The sequence below is a fragment of the Rhinolophus hipposideros genome (genome assembly GCF_964194185.1).
Source record: "Rhinolophus hipposideros genome assembly, chromosome: 13".
NCBI lineage: Eukaryota > Metazoa > Chordata > Mammalia > Chiroptera > Rhinolophidae > Rhinolophus > Rhinolophus hipposideros.
Genome location: NC_138059.1, coordinates 6,482,257 through 6,504,513, shown reverse-complemented (window position 1 = coordinate 6,504,513; position 22,257 = coordinate 6,482,257). Strand labels below are relative to the sequence as shown.

The following is a 22,257-nucleotide window of genomic DNA, read 5'->3' as shown; positions in this document are numbered from 1 at the left end:
TCACAAGTTTCGCCACCCTTGTCCTTGTCCTTTATTTTTGTGGCCATTTTCCCCACTTCCCCTCCCCCCCCCCGTGTGTGCTCCTTTCCGTCCCCGTGTCCCCCTGTCTCTCTCTCTCGCTCCAGGGTCCCCCTCCCCCCGGTAGGCGGGGGCGGGGGGGAAATGCTTTGCTTTCCCTGCAGCCCTCGCCCTCGCCCTCTCCTCCTCACCCAGGAACGAGGGCCGCGGGCCTTCTCGGGCTGCTCGAAGCACAGCCCCCCCACAGCCCCCCGGGGGTGGGGGGACAGGTCCCCGCGCTCGTGCCCGCCGTGGGCTGTGACGGGGCGCCTGGAAGGCGTCAGGGAACTGGCCGCTGCTTCCTAAGCGCCCGCGAGGGCGGCACGGGCTGGCCCGGTTTCTGCGCAGACCTCTAAGTGACGGGCCCCACGTGCTGCGCCCTGACCGGGAATCTACTAAAAATAATCGTGTGTTTGCGCCTTGGACACCAACTAATCCCCCGGCCGAGCCCCCCGTTAACTCCGAGGCGCCCACTTTGGCTGCTTCCCTGGCAGGAGGACCTCAGGCGCGCCCCCCAACCACGACTGTTTGGTTAACTTTGATTGTACATGTGTTTATGGCAAGTATCGGCGTTATTTTTGCCCCCCTTACCTATCAGATTTTTTTTCAAAGAGGAAAAGGACATTGGGTTTTACGTTTGCTATTTATTAAGTTTTGTCCCTTTCGAATTGTGACCAAACCATTTAAAAAAAAAATTGCACATTTGTGTGCTTTCCTTTTCGAAATGGGAGGTGGCATTGTCCCAGCAGTAATCGTAAATGCCAGTAAAGGTTGTAGGGAGCCCTCTTCTCCCCTAACCCACGGGTTTTTCACTCCTGACGTCCTGTTCTGCTTTGACCAGGCGATCTCAAAAGGCATCCTAGTCCTCAAGTGTGAGCACTGGGGAGCGAGTGCAGCAGAGCCCACCTCAGGTGTGCTGGGGGGCCACTGTCCAGGGGGTGATAAATACCGGAGGTGCCAACGAAATACATTTTAAAAGATGTTATCTATGTGTTACTTTTTGAAGTTGAATTACGGTGGCAGTGTATAGTATGACGTTCACTCAAAAGATGGCGTTAATCAAGTGAATGCCAGCGCCATTCATTGTGTTATACTTTTAATAGTTTTTTCCGTCCTTAAAATGTGTATACGTTTCTTTGGCACCCTCTGTAGTCCCCGTCAGTGGTCCAGAGAGGAGAAAATCCTCTGTGGTTTGTTCCAACGCTACAACCACCTTTATTGCCAGTGTTGAAATTGACAAGGGTCCTGTCTATATTGAAATATTATAGGAATAAATTGTCAAAGTTCCAATCCATGTCATTGTGGCTTATTGAATGCGAAGTATAAGGGAGAAATGTCCTTTGGAACTTCCTATGTTAAAATTATTCAGTCATTTGTGGAAGATGATAAGTAATGAAAAATCCTAATCGCAAGAGGCGTTATGAAAATCTTCACTGGCAGAGCAGTGTGTCTCCTGCTTCTTCCATCTCGTGTGCTCTTCAGTGTCTTCCCAACTATTTTGTACTACAAGGCACTCAGTAAATGTGTGTTGAAAATTTTGGTTAATTAAGAATTTCAGTAGTCATGTTGTAGAACACTCAGAAGAACATTTTCAGTAGTTTTGTGGAGAGTTTATTTGGGCATATTTTAAGTTAAAACTTAAAGCATTTGTAGTTATTAGCTAGTTTTCATGCTCATCTAGTCATTCTTTTTCAGCAGTTGTTTTTTTAATATCCTTTTTCTTAATTCATTATCAAGATTGCCTGCAAGTTGCAGTACTTTACCTAGAGATACAGGTGATTAGCATTCAGATTTCTTCTAAATCTGTCAGTTATTTTGACTTCTCTTGTACTGTTTTAAAAATTCTGTTGAATTCCTTATGCTTGTTATGCACCAGAATCTAACGTGTTTTTTTTTCCTCTTGAGGTAGTGAAAGAATACTGAAGAGTAGGATCTCAAGATGAGTAAAAAGCCCCCAAATCGTCCTGGAATCACTTTTGAGATTGGTGCTCGTTTGGAGGCACTGGACTACTTACAAAAATGGTATGGAAAACATGGAGCTCTTGACGTAAAGCACAATAACTGGAGTCTTACATATGTTGGATCATTGCTTCTCTCCTGAAAGTGGCAGGAACATTAACATTCACATTTTAATTACTTGTATACATTGTTTTTTAGTTTTCCTACTCTTCAACAGACTTTGCAGGTTTAGCATTTAAACACTGCTTCTAGTCGGAATCATTTAGGTCGCTATCATTTTAGGTGTTTTAGAGCTGCAAATAATTATCTACAATATGAAATACATGGAGAGAATCAGCACCCTTGTGTACTTAACATGAGTTATATGGGTAGTGGGAGGGAGGGGATTCATCCAGATAACCAGCTTGCCAAGTTCTGGGTAAAACTTGATATTAATCTTTTTTCTTGGCCTGTGTCAGAGGTGGTCTTTCAAGCTGGACATGCCCCCTACCCTGAGATGGGCATCAGAAGTTCCTCTCCTGGGAGTGGTGCTCCCTCGGCTCCTCTTGAAGCCTGTTTATTCTGATGAGGTTTCTAGCGGTTTTGCCACTCCAGGACTTTGCCAGACTTTCTGACAGTTTTTACAACTCCCTTCAAAACGTAGTGGGCTTTTTGTAGATTTGCCTTTGATTGATTTGTGTTGAGACAACTTCCTGAGTTGGCAATGGCAGGCAGAGAAATCTTGTTTAGTCATGATCTTTGACTTTAGACCAGCCTCGGGTTTTTGTTTCCTGGCATCCACTGTTACAACTTTCCACATGTCCTTATCCCCCAACTTAATGAGCTCTGTTCTGGGCTCTGCTTTGGGACAGTTTAAAACTACAATTTGAGGTGGGAAGGCACAGTTATTGCTTCCAAGCTGCATCTCAGCAGGTGCTTCTTTGTAGGGGACTTAATTACTACTCTCATCAGGTGGAGAGTACACATTAATTCTCAGGAAGGGCCTGAGAGTGTGGGAACCCGGCAGGACCCTCCCTCCTCTGGATGATGATAAAAGTCGTCTCCAGACATTGCCAGTGTTCACTGGGGGGATCGGTGGTTCACTGACAGAACCACTGCATTAGGCCATACAACAGAAGTTGTCAGTTTAGTCCGTAATTGGCTATCTTTGCTTCTGATTTGACCAAAAGAAGCTTTTTACAGGCACACTGTTGAACCTCTTTGTGATAGGAGTATGAGAAATGATACTTCTTTACTATTAATCTTCAGTTTTTAAAAGATTACTGGCTTTTTTAATTACTAGTTAATTCATATTAATATATTTTTTTAGGCTACAATAATGACAAAGTTACAATTGAACTAGCTTCCAGTTTGGGAGAAGCACACAGTTTATTAGTTCTCTCAGTGGCTTTGAGAGATATTAACATAATTAACTTTGGTATTAGTAAGAGATTCACTTTTAGTGGTGAAATGTTTTCTAATTCTCAACACCTGTTAAGTCAATGACACAGGTAAAAAATACATATATAAAAAAGAGCTACTTTTGAAATCGAGCTTAAGTGTGCATTTAGAGTATTTGGAATTTAAGAGAACAAATGAAAGCTGCAGCTTAAATTTTTCATTGTTTTATGCTCATCATCAAGAAATTCTCAAGTATTTAGGTAGGGCGATAACATGCAGCTGTACTCATTGATGAAGTTTATATTTAATTTTAATGACCCCAGTAATAATGGTCTCTTTAAGTACACGTTAGTCAGAATAGTTACATACGATAATTACTGAAACTTGCCATCAGTTTGCTTTTTAGGAGTTCATTTATATGAACATCTTACTATTCTGCTGCGGTTGGCGCCTTAATTAAAAAAGAATTAAAAGTGTTGTATATGCACATTCTAGGTAATTGAACAAAATAATTTTTCTCATTGTGACTTTATTAATCTCAGTAGTCTCAAGAGTTAGTTAGGCTTGCGTGACCCTATAATTTAATATTATAGAGCTTTACTGTAGGATAATTAATTATTTGTGAAGAATTTTGTATGGGGCACAAAGGAATTTCTATGAGACATAATGCTCTTAACAGATATTATTTCTAAATGACATAAACTTTATTCCTATCATTCCATTTTGTAAGAGCCATTCTGTATTTCATATAAATTCTACAAGTGTTTGCTTTAGTATCAGGTGAAAGTGTAGAAGGGTTATTCAAGTGTTGAGAAACTTTGATATTCTTGTGAGAGCAAAATAGTTAATTCCGGAAAATATACTGAAATAATTCCCCTCTCTCTTCGTCCTCCCTTCCTGCTTTTATACTCCCCTCTGGTGCGTCCATATTTAATGCTTAGTCTTTCAGGTTTGCTCATTCAGTTGGAAAGGTATTAAGTCTCTATTTGCTATAAATGTCTTTTGAATTATCATAGACATTGGGCAGGGAGGCACGAGCAGGCATGCAAATAGTACTGTCTCTGCTCTCAAGACATGTATGATAAGTTATCACATGTTGCTACATTGCCTGTTAAGGGGAAAGTTGTGATAATGGAGCACCCAAACTGCCAACTTGTCCTGTGTGTAAAAGGCTTTTCCTATGGACAGAAGGAGAAGGATTTTTAGTATGTGCCCTATAAAGAAAAGGATAAACTCTAAGTTTAGTGGACAGAAATAAACTGAAGTTAAGCTCCCACTTTTAGGTTTGGGGAAGGTTTGATTTAATAGGAAGACTCAATCTGTTTTTTGGGTTTTGTGGGTTTTTTTGTTGTTGTTTTTTAGGAAAAGTACAGTTTTACTAACTGAGCAAGCCATATCCCCTATTCTTTGAAGTTCATAAAGGTAGTTCAGCCTTGAAAATATACTCTACATTTTTAAGTAATGATTTATTACTTTTTGTTTTCAAAGTAAACTTACAGCCACATCAGAAAGCTCATTGATGTGTTGATTATTTACTTATACTAATGGGTGCAGGTCCTGAGAAGCCATTGCAAGAGGCCTGTCGTCTTCAGTTCAAGTGTGTGGTTTTTGATACATGGATCCCCTTATACACTCACTAAACCTAGTTCCTACAGAGTAGTGTGGGTTGCTTTCATTTTGTAAAATTTCGTATTTTTACCTAACACATTTAATTTCTTCCTCAACAGTTCTTTTAATGTAAAAGTCTCTTAAAATAATTTTAATATGTTAACATTTACAGCTAACACAGTCAGCCATTTTTCTGCCTTACCTCCATCACATTTTCCACCACGACTTTTGTGCATCCAAACTTTAACGTAGCAATTTTATAATCTCTTGAATGCAGTAACACCATAAGAATGAAAATGAATACAGGTTGTTGATACTGGAATCTTTTTTGGGAAAGAGAAAGTTCAGAATTAAAGTTATACTGGAGACACTATAAGTGGATTCTAAACACAAAAGAGGCAGGTTCAAGTTTAGACTGTCACTTTCTAATCTTGTAAATATGGGTAAATCCTTGAAGTTGGTTGGCTTATCAGTAAAATGGAAATAGTGCTTGTTGGCATTTACATATAGGATTATTTCAAAGATCAAATAAAATAATGTATTTAAGCTTGCTTCAGATTCTATACAATAGTAAATAATTATAAAGCACTGAGATAAATGCAAGGGAAGAGGGAGAGTTGAAAAATGAATCTTTGTGGGGATATAAAGACTTAAGTGTATATGATTTTAAATGTTGCTTTAATGTTGACATGAGAATGGCCTGGAATGTAAAAGGAAAATTATGTCATTGCAGCAAGCTATAAACCATATTTTTGAGGTGATAATAAAATCTTTGTTTCCACAGAGTTTTATACTTTACAAAGCACTCTTGCAAATATTAAAGTATCTAATCATTCTGATTATTGTTCAGTAAGAAAAGTGGTGAAATCAAACTGGTTTTGATTATTGATTTAATTTCTGTCTTTTAATTGAAAGTAAAATACTGTATAGTGAATGATTTAATTATGAAAACGATTCAAGTAATATGCATTCTCACAAAAGTGTTACTCATAAAAGAAATTTGAGATGTAGAGTTAATTTAAAACATTCAGATGAGTTATGCTCTTCTGACCAATTTGGGAATATTTCTATTTAATTCTCTTCTAGATCTAAAGGAAAGGAAAATGAAAGATAAAAAAAATGTGGAGATGTCTCCAAATATCAAAGTTTGATAGAACAGTATAAATTTGAATTGGCAAATGCTGTTTCCACATACTTGGAGTTTTTTTGAACTGTATGGAACATTTGCAAATGTGAGTTTTTAAAAATGTTCATGAACCGAATTTTAATAGAGTGGGAAAGTTGAGAAAATTTAGATTATAGCAAGTACAAATACCTTCTAATTTAAATGCGAGTATGTATTGTCTGAGTAAAAAGGGTTGCTTTTTTCTAATTGGATTTAGCTATTCAAAGGAAAACATAGGCAGAGATAAGTTGTGATCTGTATTTGGAAAAGAATGCTCCTGAAAGGTCAAATTTAAGGGCTGACATATTTAGATGATATTAAACCTGAGTTTGGTATTTGTAGAAACCTTAGGAGAGTACTTTTAAAATAGAAATTCTTTTACTGCTAGGAATACTTTTTTTTTTCTTTTTTTGTATATTGGGTTTTCCTAAATCTATATATACTTGAAAAGTACTGAGTCTTACTTTGAGTCACTAGCTACCTTTGAAAACCTAATTTCAGGTATAGACTTAGAAAAATGTACGATCACATTTATATTCCAAAATAATTGAATTGTCCTGTATGAGTATATTATGGGTGGTTATGGGAAACTTACGTATGGATTCCAGGTTGAAGGCCGTTCAGGCAGAGAATTTCAAATTGAGATGCATAAGTTTGTTTGTTTGTTTTTTTTTTATTTTGAGACGCTTTACATTCAGAAAGTCACAAATTTTGAATCTTAAAGTTTAGGTGAACTCTCAGTTTAATCATCAAGCAGGTCTCTACCAGTGCACAAGCATTTCAGTTCTTTAATTTTTAAAATTTCCACAAAAGAAAGCCCCATAAACTTTCAAAAAAGTTCTCCCTCCTTCACCTCCTTACAAAAAATGCTGAAAGCAAGGTTAGACATAAAAGTTAATTTAAATGGAAGTCAGAAGATGTGGGTTCTAAGTGCTGTTCTGCCAGGAACTGTGTCAGTTTGGAGAGTTACCTTTCTGGTTTAATATCCTTTAGAGTGAGGGTGTGACTTAGTCGATGGTCTTTCAGTTCCCTTGAATTGAAGCTTTTTTTTTTTTTTTTTTTTTTTTAAGTCTACTTTCAACCTATTCAGGGATAGCAGATTTTTAAATCTCACATAGGTATATAACACAGACTTGAGACAGAAGTGAGATAGATAAGGATTAGGAGTGTGTAGTTTGATCAAAACTAGGAGAAAATGGGTTGAAAAATGTAGAGAAAGGTGAATATATTTTGGAACAAAATAGAGAGATTTGAAAGTATTTGGAGTGTAGCGGGCAGGTTGTTACCCTTTATCTAACCTGCCCTCCCATTCATTTAAATGCTTTTCATTAACTGTTTAATTTGGAAATTAGAATTGTAAGTATTGGCTTTAAAAAGTGTATTTTCGCTCACTAACTTTCTGTGTGGTACCAATTTACTAACAAATTGGTTCTCTTACAAAGTTCATCGATACTGTAGTTTTGAAAGTGATTCCTGGGACGTTTAGAACAGTGATTCTCAGACTTCCGCCTGCATCAGAATCACCTGAAAGGTTTGTTAAGCACAGATTGCTGGGCCCAGCACCCACAGTTTCTGATTGAGTAGGTCTGCAGTGGAGCTCAGCAAGTTGTATCTCTAACAGCTTTTCTAACAATTGTTCCTGCTTCTGGTCTGGGGAGCACACAGGAGAACCACTGGTCTACACTGTACAGAATTATGAACCTGAAGGTGAATATTTTGAGGTGGATGGCAATGGAACTATCCAGGACTCTTTTTTGAATTTGTAGTCTGTTTTTAATTCTTTATGTTAGTTGGAGGAAATAAAATGTAAATGCATTGCAAAGGGATGCATGATACAGAATGTTTGTGTTTTTTTTTTGTTTGTTTTGTTTTTTTTTGCTATTTTTGAATAGAATGGGATCTATTGACCTGCATAGATGTGCCTCGGTTTTCTTGCTCCTGTGTCTAATCTCCAGCCCTACCTGGCTCGAGAGTTGTTGAGGTTTGTTGTTAAAAACAGAGACAAAGTAGCCATAGTTACAGTTCATCATGGATTGACTTTTATCAGACATGATTTCTGTAATGATTTAGGATTTCTAGAAAATATTCAGTATGTCACTTGAATTTTTCAAGAAGCCTGTCAGGTAACGGATGATCTTTACCAGTTTAGAATTGACAGAGTTGAGGTTGGGGGATGTTAACTGTTTTTATTCCAGTTAAGTCAAGTCTTACAGCCAGGTTCTTCTGGCTCCAAGTCTGGTGGTCTCTTTACTACAAGCCTTTGCTTCATAGGTAGATGTGCTGAAGCTTTGAGCCTCAGCTTCAGGAGTCAATAGGCTCACTGTTAACAGGCCACCTTCATTTCCTGACTTGTCCCAGGGATATGCACCTTTCTGGTGTTTAGAAAGGTCCTTAAAGTCCAGCATGCCTGTGCCACTCGTGTCCCGTGGAATTAGAGTGCTTCTGCAAGGCAGGGTAATTTTAGGCCTGTCCATTCTGGAGAATCTTCCTCCCAAGCTTACTTTAGAATCAAACATTTAAGCTGATGATTTCCTAGCCTCCTTCGTAAATGTGTAAAGTCCAGGAACCTCAGGCTTATTTTGCTATGGTGTGTGTGTGTGTGTGTTCGTGTTCGTGTTTGTGTCTTCAGATAATGGCAAAGGTTAGACCAAGACGTAAGACAGTTTTATTTGCTTTTCTGCCATTTGGTTGAAGCTCAGCCATCACGTGCGAGTGTCAACACCCATCCACCTCCCTATTCGTTGACATCATTCCTGCTGAATATTATCATTACGTGAGGTTTTACACTGTCACACCACGTTAGATAATGCTGTATTTTGTGTTGGGGAGTTGATTAAAGCTCCTAGTGGGAAAATAATTTATCTCTCATTGTAGTCAACTCAACTGAAAAGAATGTTTTGCAGTTCTAGTTTTACTGAGTAGACAGAGCTTGTCTGCAGATGTTTAGGGTTTTGAATGTTTTCAAATTACTTTTTTTAACGGTGGGAGAAAATACTAGTTTTAAGTTTTAAATATGAATAGTATATATATTTTTTAAATAAATTAACATGATATTGAAAAGGTAGCTTAGTTTTTTGTTATTCTTCATAATAGTCCCAATTTTTTAGTATTTTTATATGACTTTGTAGTTTGAAATGCTGTTGACCATCCCTGCTACCACCTCCCACATATTATTAGCATGTATTTTTTAAATTAAGTTAGAAATTGATGTGCAAGTATTATGTTTTTTTCAGGAATTATAATTGGCTTTGAGAGTACTGTTGAAGTAAAATTGAAGAAAGGATGTGGATATTCAGTGTGTCTTAGAGTCTGTTTTTTTATTGCCAAAAAACAACCCTCTTCAATTAAAAATGAATGTTTCTAGTACATAATGATTGGGTAAGGTACTGAATATAAGCTACTTACATGAAATGATATATGTACAAGGCTTAGCCTTGTAAAAGGTGCCCAGCAAAGTTTATTGAATTTTGGTGGGTTGGTAAAGAATGAACCCAAAAGTTTTGAGGATATCATGAAATCGATACCATTGGAGAAAATTATGGCAAATGAATCGAGACTTAATGGCTGAATACTAAATATATTTGTCAGACTAGATTAGCAAATTTGATTTCATTTTTAAAGTCACCGAGGTATTTTTTCTGTAACAAATCATATCCTAAATTTCCTAATCTTACTTTTTAAATTTATATTATGACAATTTTCAAACATCATAAAAGTGAAGCTATGTTTCTTTTCTCAGACTCTTTCATTTAATCCTGTGATGTTTCATACTTAGGCATAGTTGAGATGCAGTGTATCTTTTGTTTTGAGAAATTTTAATAAAACAAAAGAGCCTTTTGGATTTTTATTTTGTACAATATAATAAAAGCTGTTTTTTTATACTCTTTGGGCTAGCAAAAACCAACTTTAGGCATTTTATTTGTGTCAAAAGCAGAAGATTAAATTTGTAAGAAAACAACAAATAATATAATTTGATATTTTTTAATCTGTTTTCAGTACCTCTTAAGAGGCCCCTATATTTGAAACATTGTAGTAGGTGTGACAAAAGCTGAAATTCATCACTTGAAAGATGCAGAATACATATGTATATTGATTGAAAACACAGTCAGTCTTTGAAGACAGACAAACCTCAGTTCAGGGACCCACCACTTATTACCTGTTTTTTATACCTAACTCAGTTTTTTGAGGATTAAGCAAGACAGTGCATATTAAGAGCTTCTCATGGTTTCTGCCACATGGTAGGCACTTAATAAATGTTAGCTTTAATAATAACATGAACATTAGTTATTCTAAGAAGGTAGAATCTAATGGGAGAGGAGTCATTGTAAATTCCAAAAACATCAATCAATATGCATGTAAACATATGAATGTAGCAGTAAAATAATTTTTTAAGTGCTAAGTATTAAGAAATAGAAACTTGGACTGCAACCTGCTAGAGTTTCGAGTTTTGTCACAAAATTAAGTAAAAAAGAGTTTGGTCATATTTGTCTAAACAAATTATATGAAGTACAAAATCTTTGAGTCATATACTGGTGGCATTTTTTCATAGAATAGGAAAGGAATTTTTGGTAGTCTCATTGATTCTTGTGGGAGATGGCAATGAGTCTGAAAGCTGTGGTGTAGGCATTTTGATTTGGGGTGAATGAGTGTAGGCGGTGCAGGTGCTAAGGAGGTGGCAAGGAACAGGACTTTAAGTCCAGAATCTAAAATGAAATTAATTTGAAAGTTTCTAAAGGAAAACATAGCTAACTCGGATCTTATCCGTTCTCTGCTGTGAAGGTTCTGGACAGGTAGGAAGCAGGGTGGTCAGGCAGCTTGTACTGAACTTGTGTGTTCTGGAGAATGAGTGGATTGGAAAAGAGGGATTTGAATGGATCTGAGTGGACCTGAGGGATAATGTGATGAGACTTTTAGTGTTCAGTGTTGGAGGTGATGTGATTTTGACATATGTTCCCATCTGAATGTTCTTGAAATTTTAGATTCATTTGTATTTATACTTCATTTTTGAATACCAAATTTGAATCAAAAGGGTTTTGTTTCTAGTGTGTTGTTCTTAAGTGAAACAAATAAATATGCAGTATCTAAAAGAACTTCATTTAAAAATACTATAATGATATTAGGTGACATATTGTTATAATCAATGAGTGAATGGGTGAGAAAATACTTTTGACAGTTACAGAGCATAATGTAAATTTAAAGTGCTTCCAGAAATTTAAAATGCTCTTAAATTTAAGAGGTTACTAGGTTATAAGGATATTAGGTCTGCTTTGGATTACATTCTACATTAATTTTTATTATTTGGCAAATAATCCTCATGACAGTCATATGTAAGGAAGTTCTTACCTCTTTATTTCTAGTTCTTTTAATATGTCTTAGTCATTTTGTGTGACACCAGGTTAGAGTTTCTTGCTTATGAGTTCTTATCCACACAACTGTTTTGAATTGTGAATCCTAACTCCCTAAGTTTCCACTAACATTTAAATTATGATTCAGTCATATTTCAAGTGTGTTTTATTCTTTGAAAATGGAAGAACTACTTTCTCCGGGAGAGCCTCTGATGTAGGTACTCGCTGTATCCTACTGTAGTGTAGTATATCTTTACTCTGCCAGCTGTTACATTACACGGTAATTGTATTAACTTGTTTGACTTTTGTTCTCTCCCTTTCCCCTGAATTTGAATTGATTGGAATAATATCTTATTTGTATTTGTAATTTTATTGCTATTTTAGTGTCTGGCACATAGTGAATTAGAGACTCAGTGTTTGTTGAGTTAAATGAAATGAATGAAGAACTGTCAATTTTTAGAAGTTTTAGTGTCTTACCAATATAAACAAAATGACATGTAAAATATATAATTTGAGTAATTTATCAGGGGCAATTTTAAAAAATACTTTGCCTTTTTGATTAATATGGCACTAGTTTAAATAGTTGGCTCAATCTCAGAGTGAATTTTGATGATCTTTAGGACAGTTGATAGTGTTGTCTGGCCTTGCTCAGTGGGTTGTAACCTCAGTGGATTGTCACTGAGTAGTTGACAACTCTGTCCTTTGGCTTAAGGGCAGGAGCCCATACGCCATAGTGTGTCAAAGATTTCCTTTGTCATTTCCTCATGGTTGACTTTCTTTACCAATACAGGTAAAAATATGGTTATATCAAACTAGATGACAAATTAGAATGAGTCCCTGAAATTAAAAAAAAAATGTTTATTTTACTGTTACCACATTGAATACTAAAAAGGGATTTTTAAAAAATTTATCAGATTATAGTTCTGACATAGCTGCATGCCCGTCATGTCTTTCTTCCTTCCAAGGATAGTGGCACACCTATAGTTTGAGAGTTAATACATGATTTTGCCTTTCAGAGGAGTTTCTTTTTTGATCATGGACCCTTTTGAAAATCTGATTAAAGTTGAGAACCCCTACCTCAAAAGAATACCAGTGCACCCGTACACCAGACACACATTTTGCATACTGCCTCAGGGTATCGCAGTCTCCAGGTCTACTGGGTGAGTCAGGACCTGCCCACATCAAACATTTCAGAGAGGGAGCCAGTATAGGAATTCGTCTGTTAAGGTATTTACCATTTGAGGTTTCTCACATTCTCTCTGTTTTGTCAACACTGAAGAGTTGGTACCATAGGGAACTGCTGCAGTGTATTCAGTGTATAGCTAACCATTTTGGTCAGTATCTGCCTCTTACTGGATTATGTGTTTAGTCCAGAATCCATAGATCTTGCTACTCTTGGAATAATCTTGGAAGTGGGAAGCACCAGTGAGTGATAGCATTAAAATGCCGGGATTATCTGATAAGACAATATAGTGCTATAGGAGTGCATGGTAGGTGAAAATAATTACCATTATTCTTGGGAATGGTGTTGCTCTACTCTGTAGTAGTAGCCGCAGTTTAACTGACCATTAGAAGACTTTGACCACAGTGATTCAGAAAGGGTCCCAAGAAATCAACTGAAAGATTACAGTGGCAGAATCACATGTATGAATATTGTTAAATTAAGCAAGAATCATTATAAAGTCTCAGTATTTTTGAATGCCTTTTGTTTCCATTAAGCCTACTAGACCAGAAAGAACCAATTTTAGGGTGGGTCATTTTTCTTAAATTTGCTGAGAATGACTGTTCTCTAGGATTCAAATGTAAAAGACATCTGAGAGCAAGATGGACCCAGAGCAATGGAGGCAATCCCTTATTTTCTGCACAAGTAAATATCATTTAAACAATGCGTACATTTCAAAGTGGGATTCTAAAAGGGAAGATAGTGGAAATTTTGTGATATTTTGCAGTAACAGATGATAAGGGGTAAGAGAGCTCTGTGTAGAATTTTGGCGTTGAAGAATCATACTTCTAGTGAGGTTGCCTTCTCTCCATATCTTTTGAACACTTGAGATATGCCAACTATGGTATTTTCTTCTTAATCCCTTACTGTTTTAATTCTGAAACCCGTCTTCCATTTCTTAAATCTTTTGTAAATATCTGGGACTGAGCCTAATCGCTGTTCTTTCACAGCTTTCCATGATTCAGCCTTTTTAAAAAATGACAAAATAAAAACATTACCGCTACATCTTCTAAATTCAATACGAAAATTCTTACGTTCCATTCATACTCACTTATAAAATATACATAGTGCATCAAAATAATATTGCTGTAATTCAAGATGGAGAAACATTTGTGCATGCATTTGTTCAACAGTATTTTTCATTCACTGTGTATATCAAAGCATTATTACTATGGGCCATCTGCTAGAACAGGGAAATCATTGCTCTGTATAAAACTATATGTTAAATGGCTATTTTGTGCATTTTAACATGTATAGCAAAGATATTGATGTTAGGATTTTTTTTCCAGGGTATAACTGATAACCAAAATAAGTACAAACTTTAGGGATTCCCTGTATGTAGAATAAATGGTCATTTTACTAGTTTGCTATTTCAAAGTCCTTTAGTTTGAACCTAGCTAACCAGTCCAATCCAATGTCCCACTCTTCTCTTTTTCCACCTTCCTGTTTACTGTAGTCTAGCCAAAGGGAACTGTGTCCTTGAAGTACCCCTCCAATCTCTGATCCTAAGGTCCTTGAGGACAGGACTTGTCTCTGCATCCTCATTGGCTGGTGGCCTCACCTGGAGTTGCTTGATGGTTTTAAGTAAATGAGCACCTAGTGAATAAGTGGAATATTCTTTGTGTGTACACTTGACTTTTGTTTGCTGTTTGTCAAGCCTAAATCCTACAAGCCGCCCCCACCGCCAAGACCAATATAGATAGTGTTCCCCAAGGACCTTAAGTGAACTTCTGAATTCTCACTGAGCTTTTAACAATAGAACCCTATGTAAAATGTTTGTCTATTCGTGTACTTACCAATTTATCAGGTATGACATTATCACTTTGATACAGGCCTCATCCCATTTCTTCTGTAGGCTGTTGTGCCAGATAGTCTTGGCTTTGAAAACTCTGCCACAAGTGTCCTGGGGCAGTGTTTATTTATTAAATGGGGGTTGTGTTATCTATACCTGGGATGGTTACTAGGATCCATTGAGGTAAGGCATAGAGAGAGCAGATGACATAAGGAAGGAACACAAAGTCTGACTCACGTAGGACTCTGAGTAAACATTATGATTCTTCCCTCCCTCTCCTCATCTGGCCAAGCTAAGTTCCTGGAAGGTAGGCGTTCATTATGTTTCTTTTTCACCTACTGGCAGTGCCTACCAATTGTCTTGATCTTATTAGATCTCCAAATATACGTTGAATGAATAAACAGAAATTTGGACTTTCTTTGTAATGGTAATACTTACGACACCTTTAAGATTCAACATTTGGTTGGTAGTAAACATTGTAAAAATTAAAATCGATAATCTTGGGTATTTGTGTCATGTATTTCATTCTTGGCCTTCATCCAAAGTTTACATACCAATTTCGATATTTATGTAAAGAGTGTAACATGCTATAAATTACCCTGAAGAAGTTCCCCAAAATGTAACTTTTACTCTGCTTATTGCATTTGGCATCCTCGTAGCCAACAGGATTTGAAATATTTTAGTAAAACTAAGGTACTTAAAACTGCAGTCCAGATTTAAATTATTTGAACTCATTCAGATCTGATTCTCTACTGAGTTGAATGACGATGTGACAGTAAAAGTAATGTCTGACTCTGTGTCCGTGGACTGTTCTCACTTTGAGAAGGGTTTCAAGAATTGAGTTGGGTACATGTGAATGTGAAGGAACCCAAGAGTAAACCTTTTACTTTTTATTCAGAAATTTAAAGGCTGTGATAAATTTGTGAAATTAGAGGCTCTTATATTTTGAGAGGAATTTATCAATTTTTATAACTGATAGACTCTCTTTGTAGTAAAGTGGTGAGTGAATGTTGAAAAATAAATGAAAGGATAACCTTATTCCTAGGCTAACTCTTAATGCTCTTGACAGTTTTTGTGTTTTAAAAAAAACAGAGCCACAAAAACTGAGAGCAACACTGCCCAAGATGAGCCTACAGCGGTCATTGTAAATGAGTGGCCTTGATCTGTCCCCCTCCGGGGGGAGCATGTGAATCCTCTCGGGGTTCTTGTGTTTATGCTGTTCTTTAACAAAGCATTTCCTCAGCCCCTCCCACAAAAGGCTAAGGTGTTCCTGGAGATTATAATTGGGTTGACAGCCGGGCTTAGTTCTGAGCAAATGTGCCAATTGGCTTTAACACGAACCACTTCCTATTCATGCTGAGCTTGTTCTGAGTGGCCTGTGTGTGTGTGAGAGAGAGAGAAAGAGAGAGAGAGAGAGAGAGAGACACTGCCAGGTGCTGGGGATCCAAGGGCGGACGTGACTGTTACCCCGAAGCTCCCCGGCTTGAGTAGCTTCTTATGTCGTGATCCTAGATCTCTTACCATCTCGAGAAATGTTAGCAAATAGTCCTTGGTAAAAGGGTTGCGTAGTTCTTTACGTTTGGTAATGGTGAATGCTTTATCTCCACCTTGTTGACCGGACCAAGAAATCTTTCTATGAAAACAGTTTTTAAAGTCCAGTATTTTCCGAGCTTAGTTGTGACTGCGGGCCCCTTTTTTGTGTCACACGTATTAGTTTTTCAAGGGCTGTACATGCTGTGCACACAGTTTAGGAACCCACACCGAGATGGTTATGACTAGAAGGGAGCAGTCAGCAGGGGAGGGGAGTCTGGGAATCTTCACACAAGTGAGTACACGCTAAACCAAGTCTTGAATGATGAGTGTACTGAGGAAGGGAGGGGCAGCTTTGGGCGAGGCAGGAAGGGCAGAGTATACAGAAGCACAGAGGTTTGACAGTCGTGGTGTGCTGGAAATTTCAGTGTCACCAAACCGAAGTGGGGAAAGGCTATACTAGAGGGTGAGTCGCGGCCCTTGAAATGTGTAAAAAGCCTTGAATAGCATAAGCAGTCAATAAAGCAGGTAGAAATCCATTCCTAAATTGCAAAGTTATGTAAGGTCTACCGTGCTTTATAGGTAAAGCTAATTGTCCAGAGGAAAAGAAAACTTTCAGATTTATCAAAAACTAGTAAAAATATTAGATAAAACTATTTTGGCTGAATCGTCTACCATGTGCTGCTATTTATTGAGTTCTTAAGTTTATTTAATGATACTTTAAAACAATTGAGTCGCGTGAACATTTAACACAGTACATTAACAATGATGAAGGAGTGTTCCTTTTGACAAAATTTGAGTTAGCTAAGAATTCTATTTTGGAATTAATTATAGGGAAACACATGAAGACAGAACAATGTGATGTTATGTTTTATATTTTTAAATTCAAGGTTTAACTGAGCTTTCCCTACTATCGTCCATGCTTGTTGTAAAATATTGGGAAGTATAGGAAAACTATTTGTAAACACATTTAAAGACTAATATTCCATGCAGTGGCTATGCCATTGTTTGTATAGCTGTGGACAGTTTTCAGTTTGGCTAACCATATGTTTAGATGGTTTCTATTTTCTTTATTATAAATGTTTTGTATATATAGTTCCAGAATTGGAATTATTGGGTCAAAGCAGTCATGTTTTAACGTTGTGCAGTAATCTATATTTCCACTGGGAGTGTATCAAAGTGTTTATTTCATTAGTATTGAGAAAAGTCATCTAAAGAAAGACAAAAATAATAAAGCAAACTTTGTTGGTTCAATAGTTTAAAAACATAGACCCATATTGTTTTGTTTGTGGTTTTAACAATAAGATTTCATACTTTTTAATGGGTTGTGTAAACAAGTGTAAGAATTTTCTTTTGATATGAAGCTCCTTTTTATTTTTGAGGTATCCATCACGGATTGAAAAAATCGACTATGAGGAGGGTAAAATGTTGGTCCATTTTGAGCGCTGGAGTCACCGTTACGATGAGTGGATTTACTGGGATAGCAATAGATTACGACCCCTTGAGAGGCCTGCCCTGAGAAAAGAAGGGCTCAAGGATGAGGAAGAGTTCTTTGTAAGTGGCAAGCCTTTTTCTTTTGCTAGACATGTAATGATATCTTTTAAAAGGAATTCTGTTAAATTTTACAAAAGCTTATTTTTATTAAGGAAACGCTTGTTACACACGGTATTGATCTTAAAAGTTGTTTAAAATAGGATTTTAAAGCCGGAGAAGAAGTTCTGGCTCGTTGGACAGACTGTCGCTATTACCCTGCCAAGATTGAAGCAATTAACAAAGAAGGTATGTATCTGAAATGATCTGAGGTTTAAAATGGGATTAATAGTAAAATTTTAACTATTTCTGATTTTAATTAATGCCTGAATTAACTGTGTAAGTTAGTAGAGGTAGATAGCTGGTTAACATTTTTCAGCTTTCAGTTCACAGCCTTGTATCATATGCTTTTTATTTCTCCTTTGATTCCAGTTTGTTGGCTAAGTTATCTTTAGGAGCATCTCAACCAGAGTGTGGGAAAAGTTAAAGATACAGAGAAATTCAAATTAGTTCAACTTAGAAGTGAAATACTGTACAATATTTTCTGAGGGAAGAGTATGGAACTTCATAATTTTGAGAATTTTCGTTATTGCATTTTTTCCCCTGCTTTTTTTCCCTTAATTTCTATAGGTAACTGAGAGTTAATTTTCCTAATAGCCATTTGTGGTATCTAATACTGGTACTGAGCAAAGGTCACAGAGCTGATCAGAAATGTTTAAAATAACACACAAACCAGGTGTGTTAGTGTAGCATATGATGAATACATCTATTGTACAGATAATGAATTTAAAAAACAGGACTTGTAGACTGATTAATTGGAAAAGGCATGAGAATTAATATTTAAATTATTGGAAATATACTTATTTTCTAGATTTCTTATTTAAATTTTTCTTTAAAACACTTGTGAAATACTTGTAAGTATATCTTTCAAGTCAGTAATACATTAGTTTTCTTAAACTGGACCACTCATTCTTTTTACTAAAGATGAACGCTTTGAATGACAGCTTCTTTGCAAGAAGGTCATTTAATCTAAGTAAGGGGACACTTCCTTCAAACTGAATCTTGAAAGGTGCACAAGTTAGGTAGATAAGGAATGAGAAGGCTTTCTGGCAGAAGAAATGGTGTGTGCAAAAGAAAAGAAGAGAGGCATGCCATTTTTCAGGAAGTGCAGTCTTTGATGTGACCGGATTGAAGGGTTCCTTTAAAGGGACTAGAATAGCAGGAGAGGTTGGAGAGAGAAGCAAGGATCGGTATATGAACGTAATATTGCTGAAGTATTTAATTTTATTTGGAGGTGAGGGGAGCCATGGAGGGGATTAAACTAACAACAGACTTGAGGAAAAAAATAGGAGGTAAGAGAAGATAGAAGACGAGAACATTTAAAGAGAGATATTAAAGGATGTTAAGTGTTAAAAAGTAAGTCACAGTTGTCTGTCTGGAAATTGATAGAACTTTACAAAGACCTTATTCCAATATATTGTTTTAATGAAGTAAAATAACAAATAGGGCTATGATTTTGTTACCACTAATCACCTCAGTACAGGAAGACTTGAGGGACATTTCAGTTTTGAGGGTTACTTCTCCGTTTCTACTGGGGCCTTCATCTCCCTGTGCACTCAGGCGTTAGGAGAGCTGTGTTATGGAGCTCGTATTCCCATGTCTTCCACACCTGGGCCCCCAGAGTCCCCTCCACAGCCTGGCACAGCATAGGCAGTCGGTTACAATTTGGGGGACAAAAGGAAGAAGACTCGGTTCTGTTGGACAATAGGATCCACCCCAAATAGCACAAAACAAAGCACAATTAAACAATGCTATTTTAATTAAGAATGGTTTCTTTAAGTGTAGGCAACTTTGGGAACTTCCTTCCATGCTTAAAGCTCCTTTGGAGTTTTAAGTACATGCACACACACAACACACTCAGAAACAAAAACACCCTCATTTTTTACCCTATCCCATTGGTCCGTGGGCATGTAATATAGAAAATGAAACTTGTATTAATAATACAAGAGTGATGATACTGACCACAATCTCTGCCGTTATAGGAGCAGTTTGAGCCCTTAGTGAAATATTGGCAGATGCAATTTGTTTGTTTGTTTTTTAATACCCCCTGCTGGTATTTACTTTGTAATTTCAACATGCCCCACGTGGTGGGTGAGCCTGCCCCCTCAAACAAACAAAAAAAAGGCAAAGGAAGTCCTCAAGGAGCCTACTACTCACTGCAAAAGCTAACCTAATACTTGTAAACTTTTAGGTACTTGTAATATGTCATAGATAAGTTGAAAAGAAGAGGCAAATCAGGACAGACTGCAGTGATCAGGGAAGTTTTCATATTATGGGTGGGATTTGAAGAACTTATCATTGAAGAGTGAGTTGGAGATAGGAAAGGAGGGAGGCGGCACAATAGAGGAAACTGAGTAATGGCAGGGAGGGATGAATGCATAGGCCACATAGTAGGGGGCTGCTGTCTGCAAAGCCATTGAAGAAGGAAGAGGCCAGTTGCAGGAATGATGAGTCTAAGGTATCCGTGAGGCTTGGCATGCTCAGAATTTTCCCAGTGTCTTCACATTCTTGCTATTCGACTGATCAGATTTTTTCATAACTTGGGTTTAGATCTTTATATCTGCGATACTGTGTGTTATGCTAATTGTAGGAAGATAATAAAATTCAAATTATAAAAAAAAATCTTTGCTCATATATGGCATTGGCTTTGGTGCCAACTTCAAAGCCAGTTACACCAATGATCACATGTATCGTTTATACTTTTATAAAGGTCAAGTATCTGTTTACTTAACGTGGCACTCTGTCCTCATTTGTACAGGAAATGATAGAAAACACATTGGAATTTCCATAAGTATAAAATCTACATGATTTATGTTTTCTAGTAGAACTGACTTTTATTGACTTGCAATAATGGAGTCTGTTACAAGAAGTGAATATACTTTGTAATAGATGTGCAAACAGAATCTTGAGTCCTGAAAGCAGGTTTAGTTAGTGGGAAAGGCGTGGGGCTCGGGGTTAGCTATGGCTGTGCAGCTGCCTAGCCCGCTATCACTGGATGCCATATTTAGCCTTCCTGGAGTTCAGTGGTCTCATCTGCACAGGAAGACTTACCTAGATGACCTGTAACGTATTTTCTAGCTTTAAAGCCTCTGACTCTAATTCTTACTTGCCAGTTTATTAATATTGCCAAAGGAATAATTCTTTACTGAGAAAATGATCGTTTGTTATATCAGATCTTCCTCTCTGTTACTTGGAAAGAAACTTTGAAAGAGAGCAAATGATAATTTTAATAGAAATATTTATACATTTTTCTAAATAATGATTTTATTTTTGTCCAGGTATATTATAACATACCTGACATATTATTTAAACACATGTTTAAATTACACAAAGTAAGTTTTAAAATCTTTCAGTAGAAATCAGAATTACATGCAACTAACTTATCTGGATTTAATTTGGGTATTTTAATGGGAAATTTGAGTTATTTGCAGATGGAAAGAGAAAATAAATTTAATAAACTTGATGGATTCCTGAACAAGGTTGTTTGTTTGCAGTTATTACAATTGTAGAATATTTATTTCTGTTAGGGCATGACTTGTTGGATTTCAAGTGTTGCTGTAAGATTGAATTATGTTTTCTAATGATTCTGACTTGCTCCAATTTCAGGAACATTCACAGTTCAGTTTTATGACGGAGTAATTCGTTGTTTAAAAAGAATGCACATTAAAGCCATGCCCGAGGACGCTAAGGGGCAGGTAAGAGTGCTCAGCGTTCCTAGCTACCCACAGGGATGTCTTCTTGAGTGGTGACTGATGAAATTATACACACGAATTTTTAAAGTGAACTAATTGTAGGATTATGTGCTGATAGCCCCAAATAGCAGCAAGAAAAAGAAGCTTAGAATGTAAAGTAAATTATACACGTGATTTTTGCTTCTTTGGTTTTAGACCTGCTAAAGTTATAGGTCACTAGTTTCTGTTCCAGGTGAAATCCCAGCATCCACTAAGCTGGTGTTGTCCTATCGACCCAGCTGGATCGTGTAACCAGTCTATGGGAAGTGAGGTAAGTGCCTGGTTTTAATTCTGTTTTGTTTTTCCTGGTATATAGTATCATTTAGAAAGTTAATTTTTAATATAAAATTTCGTACTGAGTTTCTTATCTTCTTCTCTTCTTCTATAAATCATAGTTGTTAATCTTCTTTTAAAAGGCGCTTACCTGACACTCTGTAGGCTGTTTCGGGTAGGGTTCTCTCTCTGAGTCATACGATGTAAGCAGTGTATTACATGGTTTGTCACTGCTCAAAGCGAGAATGAACGGTAAGCATTTGAAGGAGAATCTGGGATGAAGTTAAAACCATGATTCCATTGGTTGACTATGTTTCCTGAAATACTGGAAAGTAAAGGTGCCAGTAGAAATTTAAAATATTTTCTTTTATGTTCTGCTGTTATTTGGGATTTTCAGCACCTGGACCTACAATTAATTTTAAGAAATTGAAAGTAATCTCTAAAAATGTCTAATATGGAAGTATGCTATACATATTTGTTCCATACCATGCAGTGAAAAATGTCATCCTGAAATGTGTTGAAATCACCTGGTCAGCTCCAGTCAGATGTATGCATTTAGTAATCAGAAATGTTGACCACCGCTTTAAAAAAACGATTCCTGACAT

General features: G+C 36.8%; 1 protein-coding gene across 26 annotated transcripts in view; it reads left to right on the top strand.

The window, feature by feature from the left end:
- The window catches only part of PHF20L1 (PHD finger protein 20 like 1), a 61,588-nt gene that overhangs the window by 585 nt on the left and 38,746 nt on the right, over positions 1-22,257 (top strand). For 5 of the 26 annotated variants that reach the window (XM_081070044.1, XM_081070021.1, XM_081070045.1 and 2 more), the window contains exons 2-6: positions 1,963-2,079; positions 17,441-17,612; positions 17,753-17,837; positions 21,255-21,343; positions 21,573-21,650. In XM_081070044.1, coding sequence (XP_080926170.1) covers positions 1,997-2,079; positions 17,441-17,612; positions 17,753-17,837; positions 21,255-21,343; positions 21,573-21,650 — 507 coding nt within the window. In that variant the 5' untranslated portion in view covers positions 1,963-1,996. Of the gene's footprint in view, positions 1-542; positions 617-1,794; positions 1,833-1,962; positions 2,080-6,090; positions 6,237-17,440; positions 17,613-17,752; positions 17,838-21,254; positions 21,344-21,572; positions 21,651-22,257 lie in introns of those variants that run through there. The other 21 variants (XM_081070033.1, XM_081070024.1, XM_081070034.1 and 18 more) reach the window with 13 other exon arrangements.